At 33.7% G+C, this 19,862-nt stretch overlaps 1 protein-coding gene, 1 long non-coding RNA gene and 1 pseudogene across 25 annotated transcripts; 1 reads left to right on the plus strand and 2 right to left on the minus strand.

Moving 5' to 3' along the window:
* The first annotated feature begins 4,235 nt into the window (after positions 1–4,235).
* On the plus strand, positions 4,236–7,116 carry LOC107431449 (ubiquitin-like-conjugating enzyme ATG10; annotated as a pseudogene).
* A 593-nt stretch (positions 7,117–7,709) lies between these two features.
* On the minus strand, positions 7,710–12,131 carry LOC107431455 (uncharacterized). Of its 17 annotated transcripts, XM_060817405.1 has the most exons (9): positions 11,602–12,040; positions 11,268–11,349; positions 10,913–10,992; positions 10,382–10,484; positions 10,110–10,266; positions 9,803–9,931; positions 9,296–9,381; positions 8,712–8,752; positions 7,710–8,159 (listed from the first exon to the last, which is right to left on the minus strand). In XM_060817405.1, exons 1-9 carry the CDS (start codon positions 11,708–11,710, stop codon positions 8,152–8,154), a joined length of 795 nt encoding a protein of 264 aa, XP_060673388.1. In that variant the 5' UTR covers positions 11,711–12,040; the 3' UTR covers positions 7,710–8,151. The 17 variants fall into 17 exon arrangements, 1 of the variants encoding a protein (XP_060673388.1); XR_009639018.1 differs by having other exon boundaries at positions 8,712–8,756; positions 10,020–10,266; positions 10,390–10,484; positions 11,268–12,117; XR_009639023.1 differs by adding an exon at positions 11,454–11,500 and having other exon boundaries at positions 8,712–9,931; positions 10,020–10,266; positions 10,390–10,484; positions 11,602–12,116.
* A 304-nt stretch (positions 12,132–12,435) lies between these two features.
* LOC132803822 (uncharacterized) lies at positions 12,436–19,597 on the minus strand. 8 transcript variants are annotated; one of them, XR_009639028.1, is made up of 3 exons: positions 18,749–19,482; positions 14,835–17,023; positions 12,436–13,389 (listed from the first exon to the last, which is right to left on the minus strand). It is a non-coding gene; the product is annotated as an uncharacterized LOC132803822 (long non-coding RNA). The 8 variants fall into 8 exon arrangements; XR_009639026.1 differs by lacking the exon at positions 12,436–13,389 and having other exon boundaries at positions 14,232–17,023; positions 18,749–18,830; positions 18,973–19,487; XR_009639029.1 differs by lacking the exon at positions 12,436–13,389 and adding an exon at positions 14,232–14,547.
* Between the last annotated feature and the right edge of the window lie 265 nt (positions 19,598–19,862).

Genomic DNA, 19,862 nt, shown 5'->3' on the forward strand with positions numbered 1-19,862 from the left:
AAATTCCAAAATATCATCTCTAGAAAGATAGGTATCATAATGACGCCCAAAGATTTCATCCTTCATTTCTATCTTAATTATTTCATCAGATTTCATATGTTTATCAGCATATGTTGACACAACAGATAATGGCAAATCAATCCTTCCTTGTGCATGCGATGGTGAAGCTATAAGCTGTAAAACTTGTTCCATTTTCTGCTTGTCAGAAGGGTATAGTCGAACGATACCATTCAATAACTCTTTTTCAATTGAAAGGAGGATAGCTGATCCAATAGCACGAACACTATAAGGCTGCACAATATCATTAAATATAGCTATTCCTCCGATATCATTGTGCAAATCAAAAGGGGTAACATCCTCTGATCCATTTTTTATATCTACCCTTTCCTGCAACAAAAAATAAAAAAAATAAAAAAAAAAAGGATGAAAGAAAAAGAAGTTGCTTAGACGTGTAAAAACTTATTATGAAATATAAGTTGCTATATATAAGAAAACAACTAAACAAATTGATGCAATATTAAGTCATTTAAACACCACCAGTGTGGCTACTTCCAAAATTACATAGTAAAATAAGAGAAACAACAAATGAGAAGTCCTCCATTCTATTAAGACAAAACCACCCATTATTGCACACACCATAGCCAAAAGGCATCATATAAATTGTCTTTGTCTACTAACAACTAATTCATTTTGACATGGTCAAATAACCAAATCAAAACACCTAACTTTTTATTTAGAAGATTAGGATGACAAGAAATGAAGAAAACGATTTACAAATAAACTGCAATAATGAATACTTGTGGTAAATCAAAGATTACCAATGAACAATCGAACTGAATGTAGAGCTTTTGTACAACATCTCCCTTTTCCAATATGAATTCTCCTGGAAGGAAAAACTCCTTGTGTAATTGATAAACCTGTAAAACTTATGTTAATTAACCAACTGCAACAAAATATGATAATTTGATTTAGTGTCTCCTTATAAGTTAAGTAAACAGAACATATTAGATAATTTTGATTTAGAAATTAAACAAGGAAAATGTCTCACGATTTGCTTCTTGAAGTCCAGCGAGCATGCTGAGAAGAGAATAGTGTCCTTAACACTTTTCATGTATAAGTGTTTACAAATCTGCAATGAAAAAAAAAATATATTTAATCTTAAAATCATTAAAAGCTTAAATATAAGATTCAAATGTTTTATCATATTTTACCTCCCTACGTGTTGAAAGAGGCAGATCGTGCAAAAACTTATCATCTTCATACCCCACTTCTAATTCTAACTTCTTCCTATCTATAATGTTATTGCAAATTTCAGGTGGAAGCTTGTTTCTTTTAACAAAATCATATATACGGCCCTTCATTTCCTTGAAATTCTGTCTGCTTGTTTTATGCTCCACCACATTTGTTACTATCCCTGTTGCGGTGCCTATCACAAATATACTGACAAACATGCATAAAGCGAAAAATAACATCTCGACTATATTCTGTGGATGGACATCACCGTATCCTATAAAATGAAAAAAAGAAAAGAAAGGAAAAGGCAAAAAACAAAAGAAGGCATTATTACAGACAAAGAAGAATCACGGACCAAAACTTAAAAAAAAAAAAAAAAAAAGAAAAGAAAAGAAAATCCACTATCATGTTATACAACATAAGTAATAAACATGTTTTTTTTAAGAAGCTGACTTGGTCACTTACCAACTGTTGTGACGGTAGCACAAGAAAAATAGAAGGAAGCCGCATAGCGCTTCCATTGCTCAAGCTGTCTGAATGTGGTAGTGTTTGCATCAGACAGGGACAAAACATCCATAGCCTTACCCATCCATGTGTTTTTATCTGCTCCTCGGAGGTCACCTATGTAGGTTGCTGCACAGACTACATAATGAATCAGAAGCAAAATGGCAAGTAGATAATGTCCAATGATCCTCAACAACATATAACTAACTTCCCACGAGCGAAAATTACTCTGCAGATCTATAATAAACCTTCGAACTTTGAACCATCTACAACTTCTAAACAAGATGAAGGCCCCTGTTGCTTCTCTCCATCCTTTCTCTTTGCAATTCTGTTCAAAATAAATTGAAAACCTTATTTTTCTCATAATTTTTACATCTACATGAAAATTGATTCAAAATAGCAGTAATATTATTGAAACCAATGAGTGGTGCAGTACCTTGGATATCTCAGTCCACGGTAAAAAAGCAATAAAATTCACAGTGATAAGCAAATAATGGCTGTAAAGACAGAAAAACAAAATTAACAAATTGATTCTTATTAAAATTTGACATCAAACATCAATTTAGAAGTAGAACTCTCTTTATATCTAAAGTAAGATAACAGGCCTCTTCAATTGCCCTTAATTCAGTCGCTAGAGAAGAAATCAGTTTGACAAGAGGCTTGGATAAAGCTAGGGAAGCTCCTACTTAAATGACTAAAATATATTTACTATAAGTTTTTAATAACTTGTAAAATATAATATGTAAACTGTAAATTTTCTTTTATTTTTTGCCAATCAAATGCTGTCACTACTTTTGACAATCAAATGCTGTCACTACTGTTTTGGACTTTCACTTAGTTTTCTTTTGTATGCACCTCAAGTGTTAGAAAATGCAGGAAAATCAGAAAATAACTAATAGCTTGTCACAGAAGGAATACAAGTAGCGCAGTATACATTGCAGACTAGCAAGTATTCAGTATAAGAAACTCAAATTTAAATGAATGCATATAGTGTGTATATATATATATACAGTTGTTAAATTTATTATAGGTAAAGATTAGAGAAAGAAAACTTACCCTACAATGTCTTCTCTGATTCCGCACCCCCTGTACTTTCTCAGGGCATTGCATAATGCTAAGCATGTGTCGAGCAACATGCCAACGCTTAAAGCATGATGGAATCTGTAGAGATGGGTGTGGTATGGGATCCTGCGAAAAAATCCCCACTCAAGAGGTGTAAATACCAGCCAGTAAAGTGACATAATCAACATTCCAAGTTTCCACAACCAGCAGCTCCTCCTGCAAATTTTCAAAGTTTTATGATTGGTAAAAAATTTAATATACATTGTATATAAATCTTTGATAAGAAATTAATATTTCACTTACCATTTAATAAGATGTTCTCTAGTTAGATTGAGTAAGTGACGTAGCTTGGCTAAGTAACTTTTGCAGGATTTATAAAACTCGCAGACACATTTTTTGCAGGATTCATAACGCTTGGGGATCCAATCCTCGAACCATTCATACTTTTTTTTTATGCCGAGCTTATTTACCAACAATTCATACTTTCTCTTTATGCTGGAGAAAACAGATTTAACTTTTTCTTTGGTAAGAGGGCTGCCACCTTGTTCAAGGTCATTACAACTCCACAGCCGGAAAGCATTTTTCTTCTTCTCCTTTGCAGGACTGGAAGCTGCTTCAGTACTCTCAGAGATGCCCTGAGAACTGGTAGCCATGCTTTCTACTTCCTTTTCCTTTTTTTCTTGTGAAGCAGTATTCTCCTCCATTACAGACCTGGTACACAAACAGAAAGAAATGGCGTAAACAATGAAATATTGCATGGTTGAATGGAGGATTTGCATAAAGTAATAATCCCATTACCTTACTGAAAGAGGGGCGAGGGGCGGGCGGAGAGAGGTGGGAATTTGAGAGAGAGAGAGAGAGTAGAGCTGTCTCTGTCTGTGTTTTGATAAATGTGGCTATGCAATACTGAAAGAGAAGCGAGCGGAGAGAAAATGGGATTTTCAGAGAGAGTAGAGCTGGCTGTGTTTATTGCATGGAAGAAGTGGGCGAGGGGCGGGCGGAGAGAGGTGGGATTTTGAGAGAGAGAGAGAGAGAGCGAGAGAGTAGAGCTGTCTCTGTCTGTGTTTTGATAAATGTGGTTATGCAATACTGAAAGAGGGGCGGGCGGAGAGAAAATGGGATTTTCAGAGAGAGTAGAGCTGGCTGTGTTTATTGCATGGAAGAAGTTAATAAAAGATGGAATAAGGAAAATAAGGGACGATGCGGCGTCTAGTCTTAATTTTGTATTAGTTTAAAGCCACGTAGGATTGGGGAATGGACAAAGCGATATCCCACGTGATTGTTTAAGTATTTTTTTAATGATTAGTTACTATTTATAATTATTGAAATAAAGAAAAGATATTCCACGTGTTTTTTATTATTTTTTAATGATTAGTTAGTATTGAAATAAAGATTATTATTATAGGTAATGTTCTTCTGCTTGAAATACTGAAACAACAATGACCTGATGGATGAACTTGGTTCTGCAATACTGAAAGAGCGGCGGACGGAGAGAAATGGGATTTGGAGAGAGAGAAGGGCCGTCTGTCTTTTTGCACGGGAAGAAGTTAAAAAACAGGATGCAATGAGGAAAATCAGGTAGAATGGACCCATAGCCATTTCCACGTGTTAATAACTTTGACCTTTATTTTTACTCGAGAATGCTGCTATCTGCGGCGTTTTTTTTTTTTTTCAGTTGGCATTTACCTTTTTGTTTGGATTAAGATTATTTCATTGGTTGCATAAGAAAATACAGATTGAAAAGAGAACACCACAAAAAACACACCCATCGTTTTGGCATTATGCTCATGGACCTCGCATTCGACCGCAATCGTGCCATGTCCGTGGTAAGCTTCGTACGCCTCCGCCGGAATATCCTCCGCTGTCCTCGCCTACATCATAAGTATGCTGTTTATTCGCATCAAAGATCCCTCTGCGATTCTTTTATTTTATTTTATTTTTTTTATTTTTACACAGCATAACTTATGAATTGGATTGGGTTGTTTGGGGATTAATTTATTCGGTATTTAGGATTATGATATACATGGTAAGATTTTGAATTCTGTATGCTTAAAAAAGGCACATAAACAAGTGAAAATCATATGCCTTCTCAGGTATCAATGGTGGATTGTCAGTTCTTCTAACAGCAAGTTTTTTGTTTTTGTTTTTTGGGTTTTTCCAAAAGTAATAACTTTTCCTAACTTCATTACAGGAAGAAGAGGTTTATGAGGAAATTAACACTGAAAAAGAGGAACTTGTTGATAATGCCACTCTGGTGTGTACAATATTACAAGTGCTTTAATTGTTTTAGTTAGAGTTTGTTTTACTCAAATCTTGGAGCGTGATTGTATTGTATCTCTTAATCCATTTTTCATTCTCTTTTTTGTTTGCAAGGTTGAGAGCAATAGCTGTGAATTACATTGTTATGATTTCCATACAGTGTACAGTGCTGCATATCGGGTTCCTCTGCTATATTTCCGTCTCTACAGCATTGGTATGCTAATCTCTTTGAGTCTGTACAACTTGGGTAACTTGTTCTTCCTATTTGGTAAAAGATCATTTTGAACTTGGTTTGTTTATGAATGTGATTGGTTTATTCTGGTTAAGTAAATATAAGCATACTTTTTATCCATATGCTAATCTATCCATATCCAGCACTTGAGGTGGTAAAAGTTTGTACTTCTATGCTTTATAGATGGACAACCTTTGGTGTTGGATGAATTGAAAAACCTTCCTTCATGCTCAGAAAAGTTGCTACTGGAATCAAAGTGGACATTTATAACCCAAGAGGTGCATTTCTCTTATTCTTTTGTTGTCATTTGTTTGATTCTGTATCTCTTCGTAGTTTTAGATGCAGTGAAGTTAGATACATATCTCTTTGTAACAGCTTCCTCCAATGTAAAGCTTATGTTGCAAATGGGAAGATTAAACAGCATGGATTCAAATTCTGAGTGATTCCACCGTGGTTCTGACTTTTAGCGTTCTTGATTCATATAGGATACTGATGTAGTTAACATAAGAGTAAGTGCCAAAGAAAAGTGCGTTTATGCTTTAAAACAGTACTCCAAGTGTATAGGAGTTATCAACAATGGAATAGGTTTTATTATATGACAGTAGCAGATGTGTAACAAAAGAAGCTTTACTTGTATATACAAACAAGAGAAAGAGATGTAGTTTCCATTTCATTGGGATTGCTTTGATGATACTTGATACCATATATCTGCTTTGTGATCAATTTTATGATATTTTCTAAAATCTGGAAAGCTGAGTTAAAAACATTTTAAGCTTGTAAGTTCCATGGAGGTACTTCTTTCATGTCACCAATTTGATAACCAAAGTTAGGCCAACATCATTTCAACTTAGAAGGTGATTTCTTTTTTTTTTTTTTCTTTTTTTTTTTTTTTTATAAATAGAAAACTGTGTGCTCCAACCATTTTTTGAATAATGGGTTCCTTAGATCACTGGTCACGTTGTGAAGGATCTTTCTAAGATGGTATGCATGTTTACTTCTTGCTAAACTTGTCATGTGCAGTCAAATTTATTTTTAAGAGATGCATATTTTTTGAAACTGTAATTGTGCTTTTTATCTTAGGAGCTGACGATGTTAGTTAAAATTTTTACTGCTATCAATTTTAGGAGCATCCACACTTGAATAGACCATGGTACAAGCTACATCTATGTGGAACAAGCGAGTGGATGAAGCTGCTTTTCAGCAGTGATGCTTCTCTGGCCAAAAAAGGGAGTAATTGTTGAACCATACCTTGTTTCGTGGCCCTCAGTTGTTGGAAAAGTGGTTGGTTTTACTATCCCGTTTGAATTACTTAATCGTCTCAAGTCATCGTTGTTAAGTTGCTGCAAACACGATGCTGGATAACAAACTGCTTTGAATGGATAAAACATATTCTTGGAGCAGCGGTTTCGCAGATTCCTCAAATATTGCTTATAAATGACAACCGGTTGTCACATTCTTATGTCTAATTTTGTCGGTGGATGGACCTTCTGTCACTTTGTAAATACATTGCACTAAGATCGAGGATATAACCAAGAAACAGAGGAGGAAGCTGATATGTCTTCGTTCCTTCTATTTGCAAAGTCAGCTTAGTCACCTGTTCTAGCTTGGACAGCTGAAGGCTCAGCCAGCCATGTAAAGATTCTTCTACTGAGCGGGAGAGCTGCATCTTATTATATAGCTCTTTTTCCTTCTTTTTGTTTTTTCGATCATAGATGTAAAAATGATCACTGACGAAAGATTATTTATTTATTTATATTTCAAATAAGGTATGTTAGTGTAGTGTTGTTAACTGGCAAACAAAGGAAAATAGTGTATTGTTTCAGTACTAGTTTTATGAATTTGGTATTTGTTTCCAATGACTTAGGTTGAATGCCAATGAGGTGACAATCTCTCATGCTAAAAAGCTGCTGGAAATCTTCTCTCCATTTTCAATCTTAAACTTTTTATACATTTAGCAATTTATGTTTATTTAATTTTTTTTTTTTTTTTTTTTTTGGGTTTAATAACTGATGCACCAAATATTTACCTAAAATAAATGGGATCCAATAAGACCAAAACAGTTTATTACAAATATTATTCTTGAATTTTAGATTGTGTTTCAATTTAATCCTTAATAATGTCAAATAAGTACGCCTAGAATTGAACAAATAGCATTGCACAAACTTTGCTTGAATTAAAAATGTGTTAACATGGATAAAATATTTTATTATTCATGACTTCTTTTTATCAATTTTATAATTAACTTTAAAAAAAAAAAAAAGTATTGTTACATCATGTGGCATCTTAAAATAGGTAAAACAAATTGATAAATGTGGCATTAAATCTTTATCAAAGGTTTCATTCAATATCACTAACTAGCTCTATCACAATGTCGCAAGTTCTGAACACAAAAAACCAATTAATAAGTAAGAAACATAAAAACACACCAAAAAGTACATCTTATTGGAAGGGAAATAAATATTTCACAAACTAAATAGAAATGAATACTATATTTCTTTGTTAAATTGAAGAGTTCCGGACCTTTTTTTACCAATTCTACCTGCTGCATTGCTATTTCGTTAAAGCCTCCATGAAAAAAAAGCCATTTCATGATTTACTCTACAAGTAAATACATCCAGACCCAAGGGCATTTGTGCATAACCACATAGTAGGGTCCCCTTCACCCAAAATTTCATGTCCAAAGTCTACCTGGAAATGTAATAGATTTGCCCATAGCTAACACTAATAATCAGTCTGCAGTTTGCTCAGCTTTCCTAACAAAATGAACAAGGAATTCTATATTACCCTCCGCACCCTTGAGATGAGACTCTATCCATCCTTTGCAGCAGAATCCAAAATTCTCTACGCCCTTCACAATCTTTTCAAGAACCTGCACAATAGAATCCTATCATTATCATAAATTTATTTCATCCAATTTGCAAGCGAAAAAAATTAAAAGTGGAAACATGAAGGTGCAAATTAATAAAGTGTTTGCTTGATGCTCAAATTAGTTTTAATTGAAAAACTAAAACTCATAGGCATCCATGAGTCATTTTATGCAAACATAAGCATGTTTAGATGGAGAAAAAATGGAGTCAATTTGCTTGTTTAGTCCTATTAAATGCCTTATTTGAGGAAATATGAGGCGAGTAAATCATATTTGCAACCAAAGTACCTGAAATTTCCTACTGAGCATTAGTAAAGTAACAAATTACAAAAAAAAAAATTTAATTTAGCTTCGATAATCATGTCGCAATATTGCGAAGCAGTTTAACCCAATCAGGTAAAACAGTTAAAGGCTTCATACACTCTTTCAATGTGGGTAAACAACAGTATTTGTGGATGACAAGCCCTAAAAAAGATGCATAAAATCATTGTTTCCTCACAGGTATTGTGCTGAATGAATGATTATAAAATAACAATTAAAAATAGAAGTACATACATCTTGGTGAACCAGTGGATCTCTTACAATCCCACCACCACCTACCTACAACAAAAATGGAACGCTAAATTTATGCATAAATGCTCTTGTACGTAATGAAGTATGGTGACCTTTCACTTATTTCTAAAATATGACCATGCATACAGAAGAACCCATTATAGACAAAAGTAATATATCATTTAAATCTTTTGTACCTTAAAAAAGTAATACAAGTTATTGCAAAAAGTTGAGATCGAAGAAACTTCAAGATAGAGACCAATTAAGATCTCACTAACCTTTATGAAAGTATCACATCTAGTAAGGATTCCTTATACCAGAATTGCATAAGCACATGCAAAGAATATTATAAGTCACTTGAAACATAAGAAAGTGACTGCTTATCCCACACATATGTAAAAGTTAAAGGGGATAGTAAGTGTAAAACTCATATTAGTGTTATCTTAATCCAAACAATAATAGAAGGGTAAGCTATACTAAGTTGCTATCTTTCTAACATTCCTCCTTCGTTGGAAAACAGTAGAAGGTTAAGGAACCCTCTATATTTCTCGAGAGAATTTGCTTAAATAAATTGTAAGCTTCTTAACTGTGATCTGCGAGCTTCAAATTGAGGTTTAACCAAAGTAATTAATGTTGCCTCATCCTTCATCACTTTTACTACAGCAGGCATGACCTGATTCAAAAATAAATAAAGAAATAAAGATCATAACAGACGAGAATGGTATGAAAGTTTGATCAGCGTTGCAAAAGCTTCAAATAGATAATAGCGACAATGATAAGTTTTCCAAATCTTTATGTCTCCTAACATTTTCTGTTTTTCTTAATCTTTCTTTGTGGTGCGAGGAGGGAGGGGGATAGTTCTATAACACCAAAAATGCGATCAAAGAAGTAAGAATGCTTCAAATATAAAGAATCTAAAGGAGGATTATATAATTCTAACCATAAAATTTCCTCTGAAGTCCCATGTTCAATCCTGGGCTAAGCAGAAAAACAAAATCCTTGCAATTTTTCAGAGACTTTGCAAAAATGAAGGGAGAAATTAAAATCTATAAAACAGATAGCAACAATAAAGTTACCATTTTTTGAAGGCTTACCAAAAGAATAGAGATGAATGAAAGGTCCAGAGTCACCAAATCAACTTTTTGAGGCAGTGCAGAAAGATATCCTAAATTTGTCCGTTCTATAACGCAGACACGTTCATCTCGTCGAATTTTGTCTGCCACCTAATGAAAGTATCATTCATAAGCAACAGAGAAGCACAAATAACAAGCAATGCAAAGTAGACCATGGAACTTCATCTGGTATGTTTACCTATCTGTGCATGTATAAAAGCAGCATCTACGCGGGAAAAGATGAAGTTTAAATGTGCACACAACCTAATTCAAGTAATAGGCGTTTTACCTGCGCATAACCTACGTCAACTCCATAAACAAATGATGCAACATATTGAAGCAAACAGTCAGTATATCCAACTGTGGAAAACCCTGAATCAAGAGCTGTATTTCCAGAAACATCAATGTCCAACTTTTCAATGGCAGCTTCTAACTTGTGTCCCGCTCTGAATGAATGAATGAACAGCATCAAAATATTAAAAGTACTAGTCTCATCAATATTAATGCAGAAATGAGACTTCACAGAGCAAAAGTTCATGGATTGTTATAGGAAGTAATCACATACATACATATTTTGGGATTTCAGCCAGCATCTCTACAACAGCTTTATCAGAGATAGGTGTTCCAGCATTGTTGACCAGCTTTCCATCCACAAATACTTTGCCTGCATTACTAGATCTGTAAGAGACAGAAAAATTAAATGCAGATGGAGGACTTTTTTAAGCCATGTACTTGGATGTGCTCTTTGTATCTGATGATAAACACCAATAACACGGCAGCTTGTATAACAAGCATCAAATGGTATTCATTTTACACCCTCTCAGAAGTGGGACCACCACCACAGGTAGCCGCATCACTGATACCTCATCACCAGTACTAACAAATAACATTTTTAAATCCATATCAATCAGAACATAGCCTTAGCTTATGAGAATGCTTAGTATTGTAAAAGATAAAATCCAAACACAAAAAACAAAATCAGAAAACAAAACAATCGAAGTCTAATGTTATGTATAGCTGAAAACTGTAGGCAACTCGACAATTATATGGTATTTTCCCTTCCACTGTTTGTTAATCAATCAAATAGCACACCTTGTAATATCAATGACTGCATTAATGTCCGGCTATATTGTTGAAACCTTTCCACGCATATCTCATCAAGCCTCCTTTTCCTGAAACTTTCAATAGTCAGACATAAACACAATTGAATCAAAGATAATACAAGCATAACATAAACACAACCCATTATCGATATTTCCAATTCAGTTTTCTATACTCATTTATACGCCTTACAGAAAATGCTCATCTCAGCTCAGGCTTTCAAAATAAAAGACTATCTGATGCATTTTCAACTAGAAACTAGGAATAGAATAGTTGAAAAAGTCACACCAATATTCAAGAAAATGTAGAACGATAAAAACTTCAACATAGGCCACAAAAACCTTACTTCTTGGATGCTTGTACTTTTGCCGACTTCACAACGGTAAAGCTTCGACAGGGACTACGCTTCTGGGCTCCAACCCATCTCACTGGAAACAGAAACATAACAAGAAATAATCAAACTGTTAGAGCAAAAAGCAAAATTTTTTGTGAAAGACATGAAATTAAGGAATAAGGGGTTCCAATTTTGAACCGCATTTGGCCAATTTCTATCCACAACTCCATCAATACCTGGAAACCCTGGAGCCCAACAGGTGTTTGTGAAAATTCCTAACCAAGTCTTTTTCAGAGTTACGTACGATAAACTATAAAACAGATAAAGAGAAGGCAGAGATACACACCGGAAAGCTTATTAAAGTAGGAAAGAGAATAAGAAAAGTAAGTTGAGTTGGTAATGGAACTGCGCGAGATGATGATGTCGTCGGGAAGCTTCAGAAGCCGTAGAGCCATTGTTGGCCAGCAAACGACAACGATTATCTTCTCAGCCTCAGCTTTTCCTCATAGGCTGCGTTTCGGACAGCTGAGTAATTTATTTATTTTTCCTTCTTTTACGACACGATGTCGTTTCAAATGATAATTTTGTTGACAAAATATAATACCAACCTGCCCTCTTTTTGCAGAATGGAATGACAAATCAACTTATGGCTATGACATTCCTTAGTTTCGAAGTCCCCTTTATGGATAGCTATTTAAATTTAAGAGGGTAAAAATAAATCTATGAGAGCATCTTATGCTGGGCAAGTTCTTCATAGTGAGGAGGCCTAAAGCATATTAGTATTCAAAACATATTTGGGATCATTATAAGAATATAGACTTTAGTTTGTATGGTCACTGTAAAATCAAATCTCTTAGTCCAAGGATTAGCATTGTCCTTTGGTCTAGGTAACACATGGCACCTTAATATTTTAAACAAGTTTGCAGAGACAAATTATTGAGAAATGACAACTTATCATGCTCAATAAGACTATTAATATCGCGCACTTATATATATATATATATTTTTTTTTTTTTTCATTTTTATATTGCCTTTTTATGGTAAGCATAATGTCCATTGTATAACCAAAACAAACATTCTGGATATTAATTAACACTGAACACCTAAATTCGTATTTTATGCATGTTAAAGCGAAAAAATTGCTAATTTGTGAAACTATTCAAAACAATACACAATACCATATCTTAATAATTATTCTTATAAAAAGAACTTAAAAAGTCTACAAATTCTATATTAATAAATAATAATAAAAAATATGGCCAAAAAACAATAATAAAAAAGAATCCTAGGTGGATAAAAAACATTCTAACTATGGTATCTATGTTGTCTATATTTGTCCAAAATAATCCTCATTAATCATCAAAAGGCATAAAGCCTATGTGTCAGGTCAACCACCTACTGCACCACCGCATAAACACGCAAGTAAGGTAACCACTAAAATTATCCAAAATAACGATAACAATAATGTCTGTATGCTTCCCCACTTTCCATCAACGTCACATGTGTTGAGCGGTTCGAAGTCAAATCTCTTTGTTCGATTCAATGGAAACACTACGTCCAATATTTCACAATCCACATGCATATTACTTTTAGACTTCAACCACTTTCCTTTTTTCATCCTCACAAAAGTCATCCACTCAAAGGAGAGATGTGTAGTTCCTTCAGTATTAAACTCATTCAAGCTATCCACTTCAGTTGACACATTGTCCATTCGAACCACCGCTGTAATATTTGTATTTCCTTGCTGCTCAAATAGTGGGAGACTGAATGTATCGATCAACTTTTCATCTGAATATACTGGTTTGTAATAATATTTTGTTTTGTAATAATAACTCGTCTCACTTTTTTTAAAATGGTAGGCTAAGATTTTGACATTGTCATAAACCATGGTTCTCTGATTATTATTTTCCACCCAAAAATTCACCTCCAAATTGGCCATTACCTGAGTCTCGGAGGTGATGTTGACAACGGTGACCGACATTGACTTTATTGATACCGAAGGAAAGGAAGGAGTAAAATTCCCTAATACCACAATCACACCCATAATCCAGAATGGACTAAGAGCCACAATCATAATGCACGTCCAACGAAGAGAGCAACAAAGAGCCATTGGTATTGAGAGATTTTCCTCCACCTAAGAAAGAAGACGGTTTAATTATTAACAGGCTCAAATAGCCCCTCTTATTGGATTTATTCTTTAATAAAATTAAATCTAATTGTTTCATTGCGACAAGACAGAAAAATAAAATAATAAAAGATAAAAAGCGCACACAACCCTTGTAAGAAAAAAAAAAAAAAGGAAAAAAAAAAAAAGAAAAGTTCTATCTTCTTCTATTTATTTATTTATTTTTTTTTGATGCACGCAATGAGGGGGTAAAAAAAGAGAAAGAAAAACTAAAAAGGAAAAAAAAATTATCAGTGATTTCCACCATTGATTTCCGCACAAGAAAGAAATTAAAAAATAATTAAAAAAACATTTTTTTTCTTTTTTTTTCAAAAAAAAGGCAAAGTGGTTCTTACCTGGGGTTTAAATCTGCAGATCTTCAAAAATTATGATTTTTTCTGTCAATTGTTGTTTCTCATATTTTAAGAATTATTTTCTTATGGGTTATTTATAAAACAATATATTAAGACAAATCTAATTAGATTAGAATTCTAATCCTATTCTAATAAGTCTTGATTTTTATCCCTAAAGAATTTTAATTAATAAATTTAAAGTCAAAAATAAATACTTACTAATAAGGATCTAAAAATAAATTTTGGCATGGTTTAAAATAACTGAGCTTATTGAATTATATGAGGAGAGATGCTATTTGCACGATCAAAATATCCTTTCCCACTGCAAATTTATTTAAATTACTGAAGAAAAAAAAAATTACTTGACTGTTTTTTTTTTTTAATTGTTTATTTTTTAATTTCAAATTGATTTTTTAGAGTCTTATGTTGGGCAGTTATCTTCTTCTAGGAGCAGCCATGTATAACAACGCTTAGTATTCATATAATCTGGAAAAAAACTGTATGTATATATATATATATATAGATAGAGAGAGAGAGAGTTTCATGGAGCATGACTATTTTCCGGTCCTGAGTTTTTATAACTGTAATACAAAAACTGAACTGGACGTAGAAACTTCTTCTAACCGTAATAACTGACAATTCGCATCAACTTATATAACGCAGGACCGAAGAAGTGAAGTTCATTGGGTGGAAGCAGCTAATGTGGGAACTGATGGAGTGAGCTGGCCTGAAACTGTAGTTCCTTAGAACTATCTATTGAAAATTCAATACTAATCTGCTTCAATGAAATTAAGGAAAGAATCAACACATAAATTTAAGAGGTTCAGTCCATAATTGACCTGCATCCTTGGTAAACTCAATCCAAGAAGCTCTTAGCACGATGAAATACTCTTTCCCATGGTAAAGATTTCCCTAAGCCCTTAGACCAAACCTAAACCCTTCTACACCCCTCTTTCTTACAAAGCACTCAGCCGCAATATTCCTAAACGGTACTTAGAGAAAAGAAAACTAAGAAGACCAATGGTGACTGATCGAGAAATAAAAGCTTCTGGTGCAGCATACCTTTAAACGCAGCCAAGCCCTCTAATTGATAAAACAGAATCTTGCTGAGTCAGCTTCAAAAGCATGGCTTCTCTTAAGGTTCTGTTTTTACCCTTTTGGTTGAATGGCATTGTTTGATGACTGAACTTAAGAACACAAGTCTGCCAACATGACGAAAGAATTCACATCACTTTTAATTGTATAAACAGAGAAATACAACGGAACACACAAACAAACAAATAGAGAACATACACACTTTAGTAATGGAAGGAGTGAAGCCAGAATGGCACAAAGCACTACAAATTTATGGTCACATTGAAAGCAGTCAATACTTTAATATTTGAAGCTAACACAGGAAACTTGATGATGATATAATGGAATCCAAGAAAGAGTAGACAGTTAAGAATGGAGATTTTTTTTTTTTTTTTTTTTTTGATAAAACAGTTATCAATGGAGATTGAAATAAAAGTAAGAGATGCAAATTGATTTAGTTTCCAAAAGAGATTTATGTATATAAAGTTCCTGTAGAAACATGACATCTTTGCATGAAAGAGAGAAATCTATTATCATTCTTGGAACATGTTCTAGCGAACATGTATATTTCATTCTCCAAGTTGTCGATCTAACTAGAAAAACTCAAAGATTTTAAAATACCAAAGGGCTAAAAAAAAAATAAATAAATAAATAAAAGTTAAAAGTATATGTGTACTTTTGAAAACAATAAATTTTGGAATATTCTAAAGTAAAAGGAAATGATTTTCTTAATATAAAAAGAATGAAGGAAAAATATGCCTGCTGCTTGATGGTTCTCTAGACAAGGATAAAAAGAATAGAAGGAAAGATATGCCTGCTGCTTGATATTTCTCTGGACAAGGCAAGAGTTGAAGAAACATGTTTTAGTACTAAATGCCAAAACTTTTGGAATATTCACCTTCTGTCCTGACATTTTTTGCTAAAGGTAAACCTTACAGTACTGTCATCAGCAGCTGAATCTTCAAGTAGCCCACTTCAAAGTCAGCTAGTCCACCTCCAAACATTAATCCAGTCGAATAAGACAACTCAAGAACAGATGTTAGTCATATATTGAATATATATATATATATAATATTAATATTTGCATCATAAAAATAGAAAAACATCTTGTATAACAGTCCAGAGATAGCATGAAAGGAAAGCATGATTAACTATATACTTGTGTAAATGCCTAATCTAGCTATTAAAATGTTATAATGGGATTCAAGGACAACAAAACTGTGAACTCAAAATAGCACACCATGGCTAATCATTTCGATTAACTTTGTCAACAGCTTAGTCCAACCTTTATAACCTGCTTCTCAGTCATGCTACGTTGTTCTCTGTGGCGGTCCTTCCAATTTCCTACAAACAGATACTTGCAACCAAGCAGTCAAAGATGCCAATGATTACTGCTACATATTTCTTGCATTAATGTAGTACTCGCATTCTTGCTTCTTTTAAAACTATTTCAGGTGGAAAAAATAAGAAAAGAAAGAAAAAGAAAATCCACTCTTTTTATACCTAGCCTAACTTTTAAAAAATTTTTTTTTTCCCCTTTTGACTAAAAAACATGGCCTTAGGAAACCCAAAATAAACATTTGCAGCAGAAAATATGTGTGTATGTGCCCGCCACATACATATACTGTTAAAATGAGTTTTATTTAAGTTTATTCAGAACAAATGGAAATACTTAATTTGCTTAATAGCTTGATAAAAAGGTAATACTTTGTTGTCTATCTAATGAAGTGAAAGCTTCTATTGCCTGTAATCTCAAATGGTGTCTCTCTGAAAACTTGTATGGTGTGAGTAATGACCCATCTTTATCCTAAAAGCAAATTGATTTGAACTTGAGAAGAAAATGCTTACCTACTTTACACCATCTATGCCAGAAAGCTTAAGTGTGAAACTCTTCCAACAAGTTATATGACATCCTGAAGCTTCTCAAGCCAATCTCTAACTTGAACTTTTGTGTTTGCTTATCCTCTGCATCAAGAACAAGTGGAGCTTTCATGGCACATATGGTTTTGTGTCTTCTATCTTCCAGGCAATCCAATCTCTTTTGAGTGTTGCAGAGCTCAACTGCCCAAGAATTGGGACACATACTTTTTTTAAAGGATAAATTACTTGCACTATTGCTTATTCCATGATTGCTCTCTGGGATGGATTATGTATAAGCATCTACACAATCCGCAAACCTGGCATTAAGGAAAATAAATAAGCTAATAGCTTAGCTTAATAGGAAATTTAATAGATTAATCTAAACACGAGCTATAGACCATTTTATTTGATGACGCAGAGCATATAGAGGAAACAGGGGAGCATATGACCAAATTGGCATTGCCTTAAGAAAGGGGCAAACAGGGGAGGTTGATATAATCTTGTACTATATATTGTTCGTGACAATTATAATATGTGAGCAGCAGGATTTATTTTCAAACAAAATGGGATTTAAGACTAATTTTAAAGCATGTAAATGATCAAAATTGCCAGTGAGATTTAAAATTGATGTAATTCCACTTCGGTCTATGTTAGGAGAGCAAAAAGCTGTTTAGATTAACGTAATTCCACCGTATCTTTGTATGAAAACTTATGAAAGGAGGGGAAAATCAAATTTAAAGCCCAAACTTTGATTTAGGATTTAGGGTGAAAATGGGCCTATTTGAGACCTTTAAAGATCCAAGTACTTTTTGTTTCATTTAGTTTTCTATGTTAATTAGGTTTCTTTATTGTTTTAGTTTTCTTATATTTTTCGGTGATTTTATCATTAAGTTTTTTTTATTTAAATTATAATTTTTTATTATTTTAATTTGTTTATGTTGTTAGATGGTTTTGTCATAAATACTGATCCTTTTAATCCTATTAGATAGCTGATAATAATAAGATTAATTCTCTAAAAGTTTATTTTTTTGGATATGTATAATATAAATCAAAATTAGGTGTGATTATTGAAATCATACTAAAATCCTATCTTTTTTTTTTCTTTTTTTTTTTCTTTTTTTTTCCCTTCTCTATCTGTCCTAACGTCAATGCCTGTAGAACTATCTAGTATAGCTTCACAAGATCCGAACATGTGACATGTGGACAATGTTAAGCCAGTCCTGACTAGATGTTTTCCTATAACTTTATTGAAAGATTGGGCAAGAGAAAATGCTAAAACTCCTTAAAGCACGCAACAAATGGCCTTCTGGCAATGAAGTCAAATTGGGGCAGTTTCAATTATGTCAAAAGATTGGAGTCATTAGAGGTTGCTGATGGCTTCTAGCAATGATAAATCATAGGAGATAGGAGTGATGTGAGGTTGCTGATAGCTTCTAGCAACGAAGACAAATTGGGGTTGTTTGAAATCATAAGAGATTGAAGTGATGAGAGATTGCCGATGCTTGCATCTAGATACAATGTCAAATCAGGACACTTGCCACTCTCAAGTGATTGGAGTGATGAAATTTTGCCAATAATTTCTGGCGACAAAGTCAAAGTGGGGCACTCCCAAATCTTAAGAGATTAGAATGATAAGAGGCAGGCCATAATTTTATGTGACAGATACTGTAGGTCATCAACAACTTTAATGCACATTTTCACCAATTTGAAGAGAGATCTGAATGATGATGATGATGATGATGATGATGATACACTAGAATTACAACTAGCATATACTCGATCATGGTCTGTATTAATGACTTGGAACTAGTCTTTTCTAGGGATAAGAATTCAAGATATGGAAATAGTGGCATGGAAGTTAGTTTTGGACACCTGCCAATTCAAGTTTCTTTAGGGAAGGGAAGAATGGCGTGTCACAACTTGAACTACTAGTACTAGCAGCATTCTGATCATCCTCAACATAGAATAGTTGAAAAAGTCACACCAATATTCAAGAAAATGTAGAACGATAAAAACTTCAACATAGGCCACAAAAACCTTACTTCTTGGATGCTTGAACTTTTGCCGACTTCACAACGGTAAAGCTTCGATAGGGACTACGCTTCTGGGCTCCAACCCATCTCACTGGAAACAGAAACATAACAAGAAATAATCAAACTGTTAGAGCAAAAAGCAAAAATTTTTGTGAAAGACATGACATTAAGGAATAAGGGGTTTCAATTTTGAATCGCATTTGGCCAATTTCTATCCACAACTCCATCAATACCTGGATACCCTGGAGCCCAACAGGTGTTTGTGAAAATTCCTAACCAAGTCTTTTTCAGAGTTACGTACGATAAACTATAAAACAGATAAAGAGAAGGCAGAGATACACACCGGAAAGCTTATTAAAGTAGGAAAGAGAATAAGAAAAGTAAGTTGAGTTGGTAATGGAACTGCGCGAGATGATGATGTCGTCGGGAAGCTTCAGAAGCCGTAGAGCCATTGTTGGCCAGCAAACGACAAGGATTATCTTCTCAGCCTCAGCCTTTCCTCATAGGCTGCGTTTCGGACAGCTGAGTAATTTATTTATTTTTCCTTCTTTTACGACACGATGTCGTTTCAAATGATAATTTTGTTGACAAAATATAATACCAACCTGCCCTCTTTTTGCAGAATGGAATGACAAATCAACTTATGGCTATGACATTCCTTAGTTTCGAAGTCCCCTTTATGGATAGCTATTTAAATTTAAGAGGGTAAAAATAAATCTATGAGATCATCTTATGGTGGGCAAGTTCTTTATAGTGTGGAGGCCTAAAGCATATTAGTATTCAAAACATATTTGGAATCATTATAAGAATATAGACTTTTAGGAAGGAAGAAAAAAATTTAGAATTTTAGACAGAAGACTAAAAATATTATTAGTTTTCTAATAATAAAAAACAAAGGAAACCTCTTCTTATAAAGACTAAGGAAGAGGAAAACGATAAACTAGCCTAAAGTAGAGGAATATACTTTAATGACCCATACATACATTACTAAGCAGAGGAATTTGCTTTTACAACTCATACACACGTTACTAAGCTAAGGAATTTGCTTTATACATAAAACATTTGTACAATAGAATGAGTATCAAAGCTATTTTGTGATGGGGATAAGTTGTAATTAGTGCAA

This window comes from Ziziphus jujuba, chromosome 5, assembly GCF_031755915.1.
Source record: "Ziziphus jujuba cultivar Dongzao chromosome 5, ASM3175591v1".
Taxonomy (NCBI): domain Eukaryota; kingdom Viridiplantae; phylum Streptophyta; class Magnoliopsida; order Rosales; family Rhamnaceae; genus Ziziphus; species Ziziphus jujuba.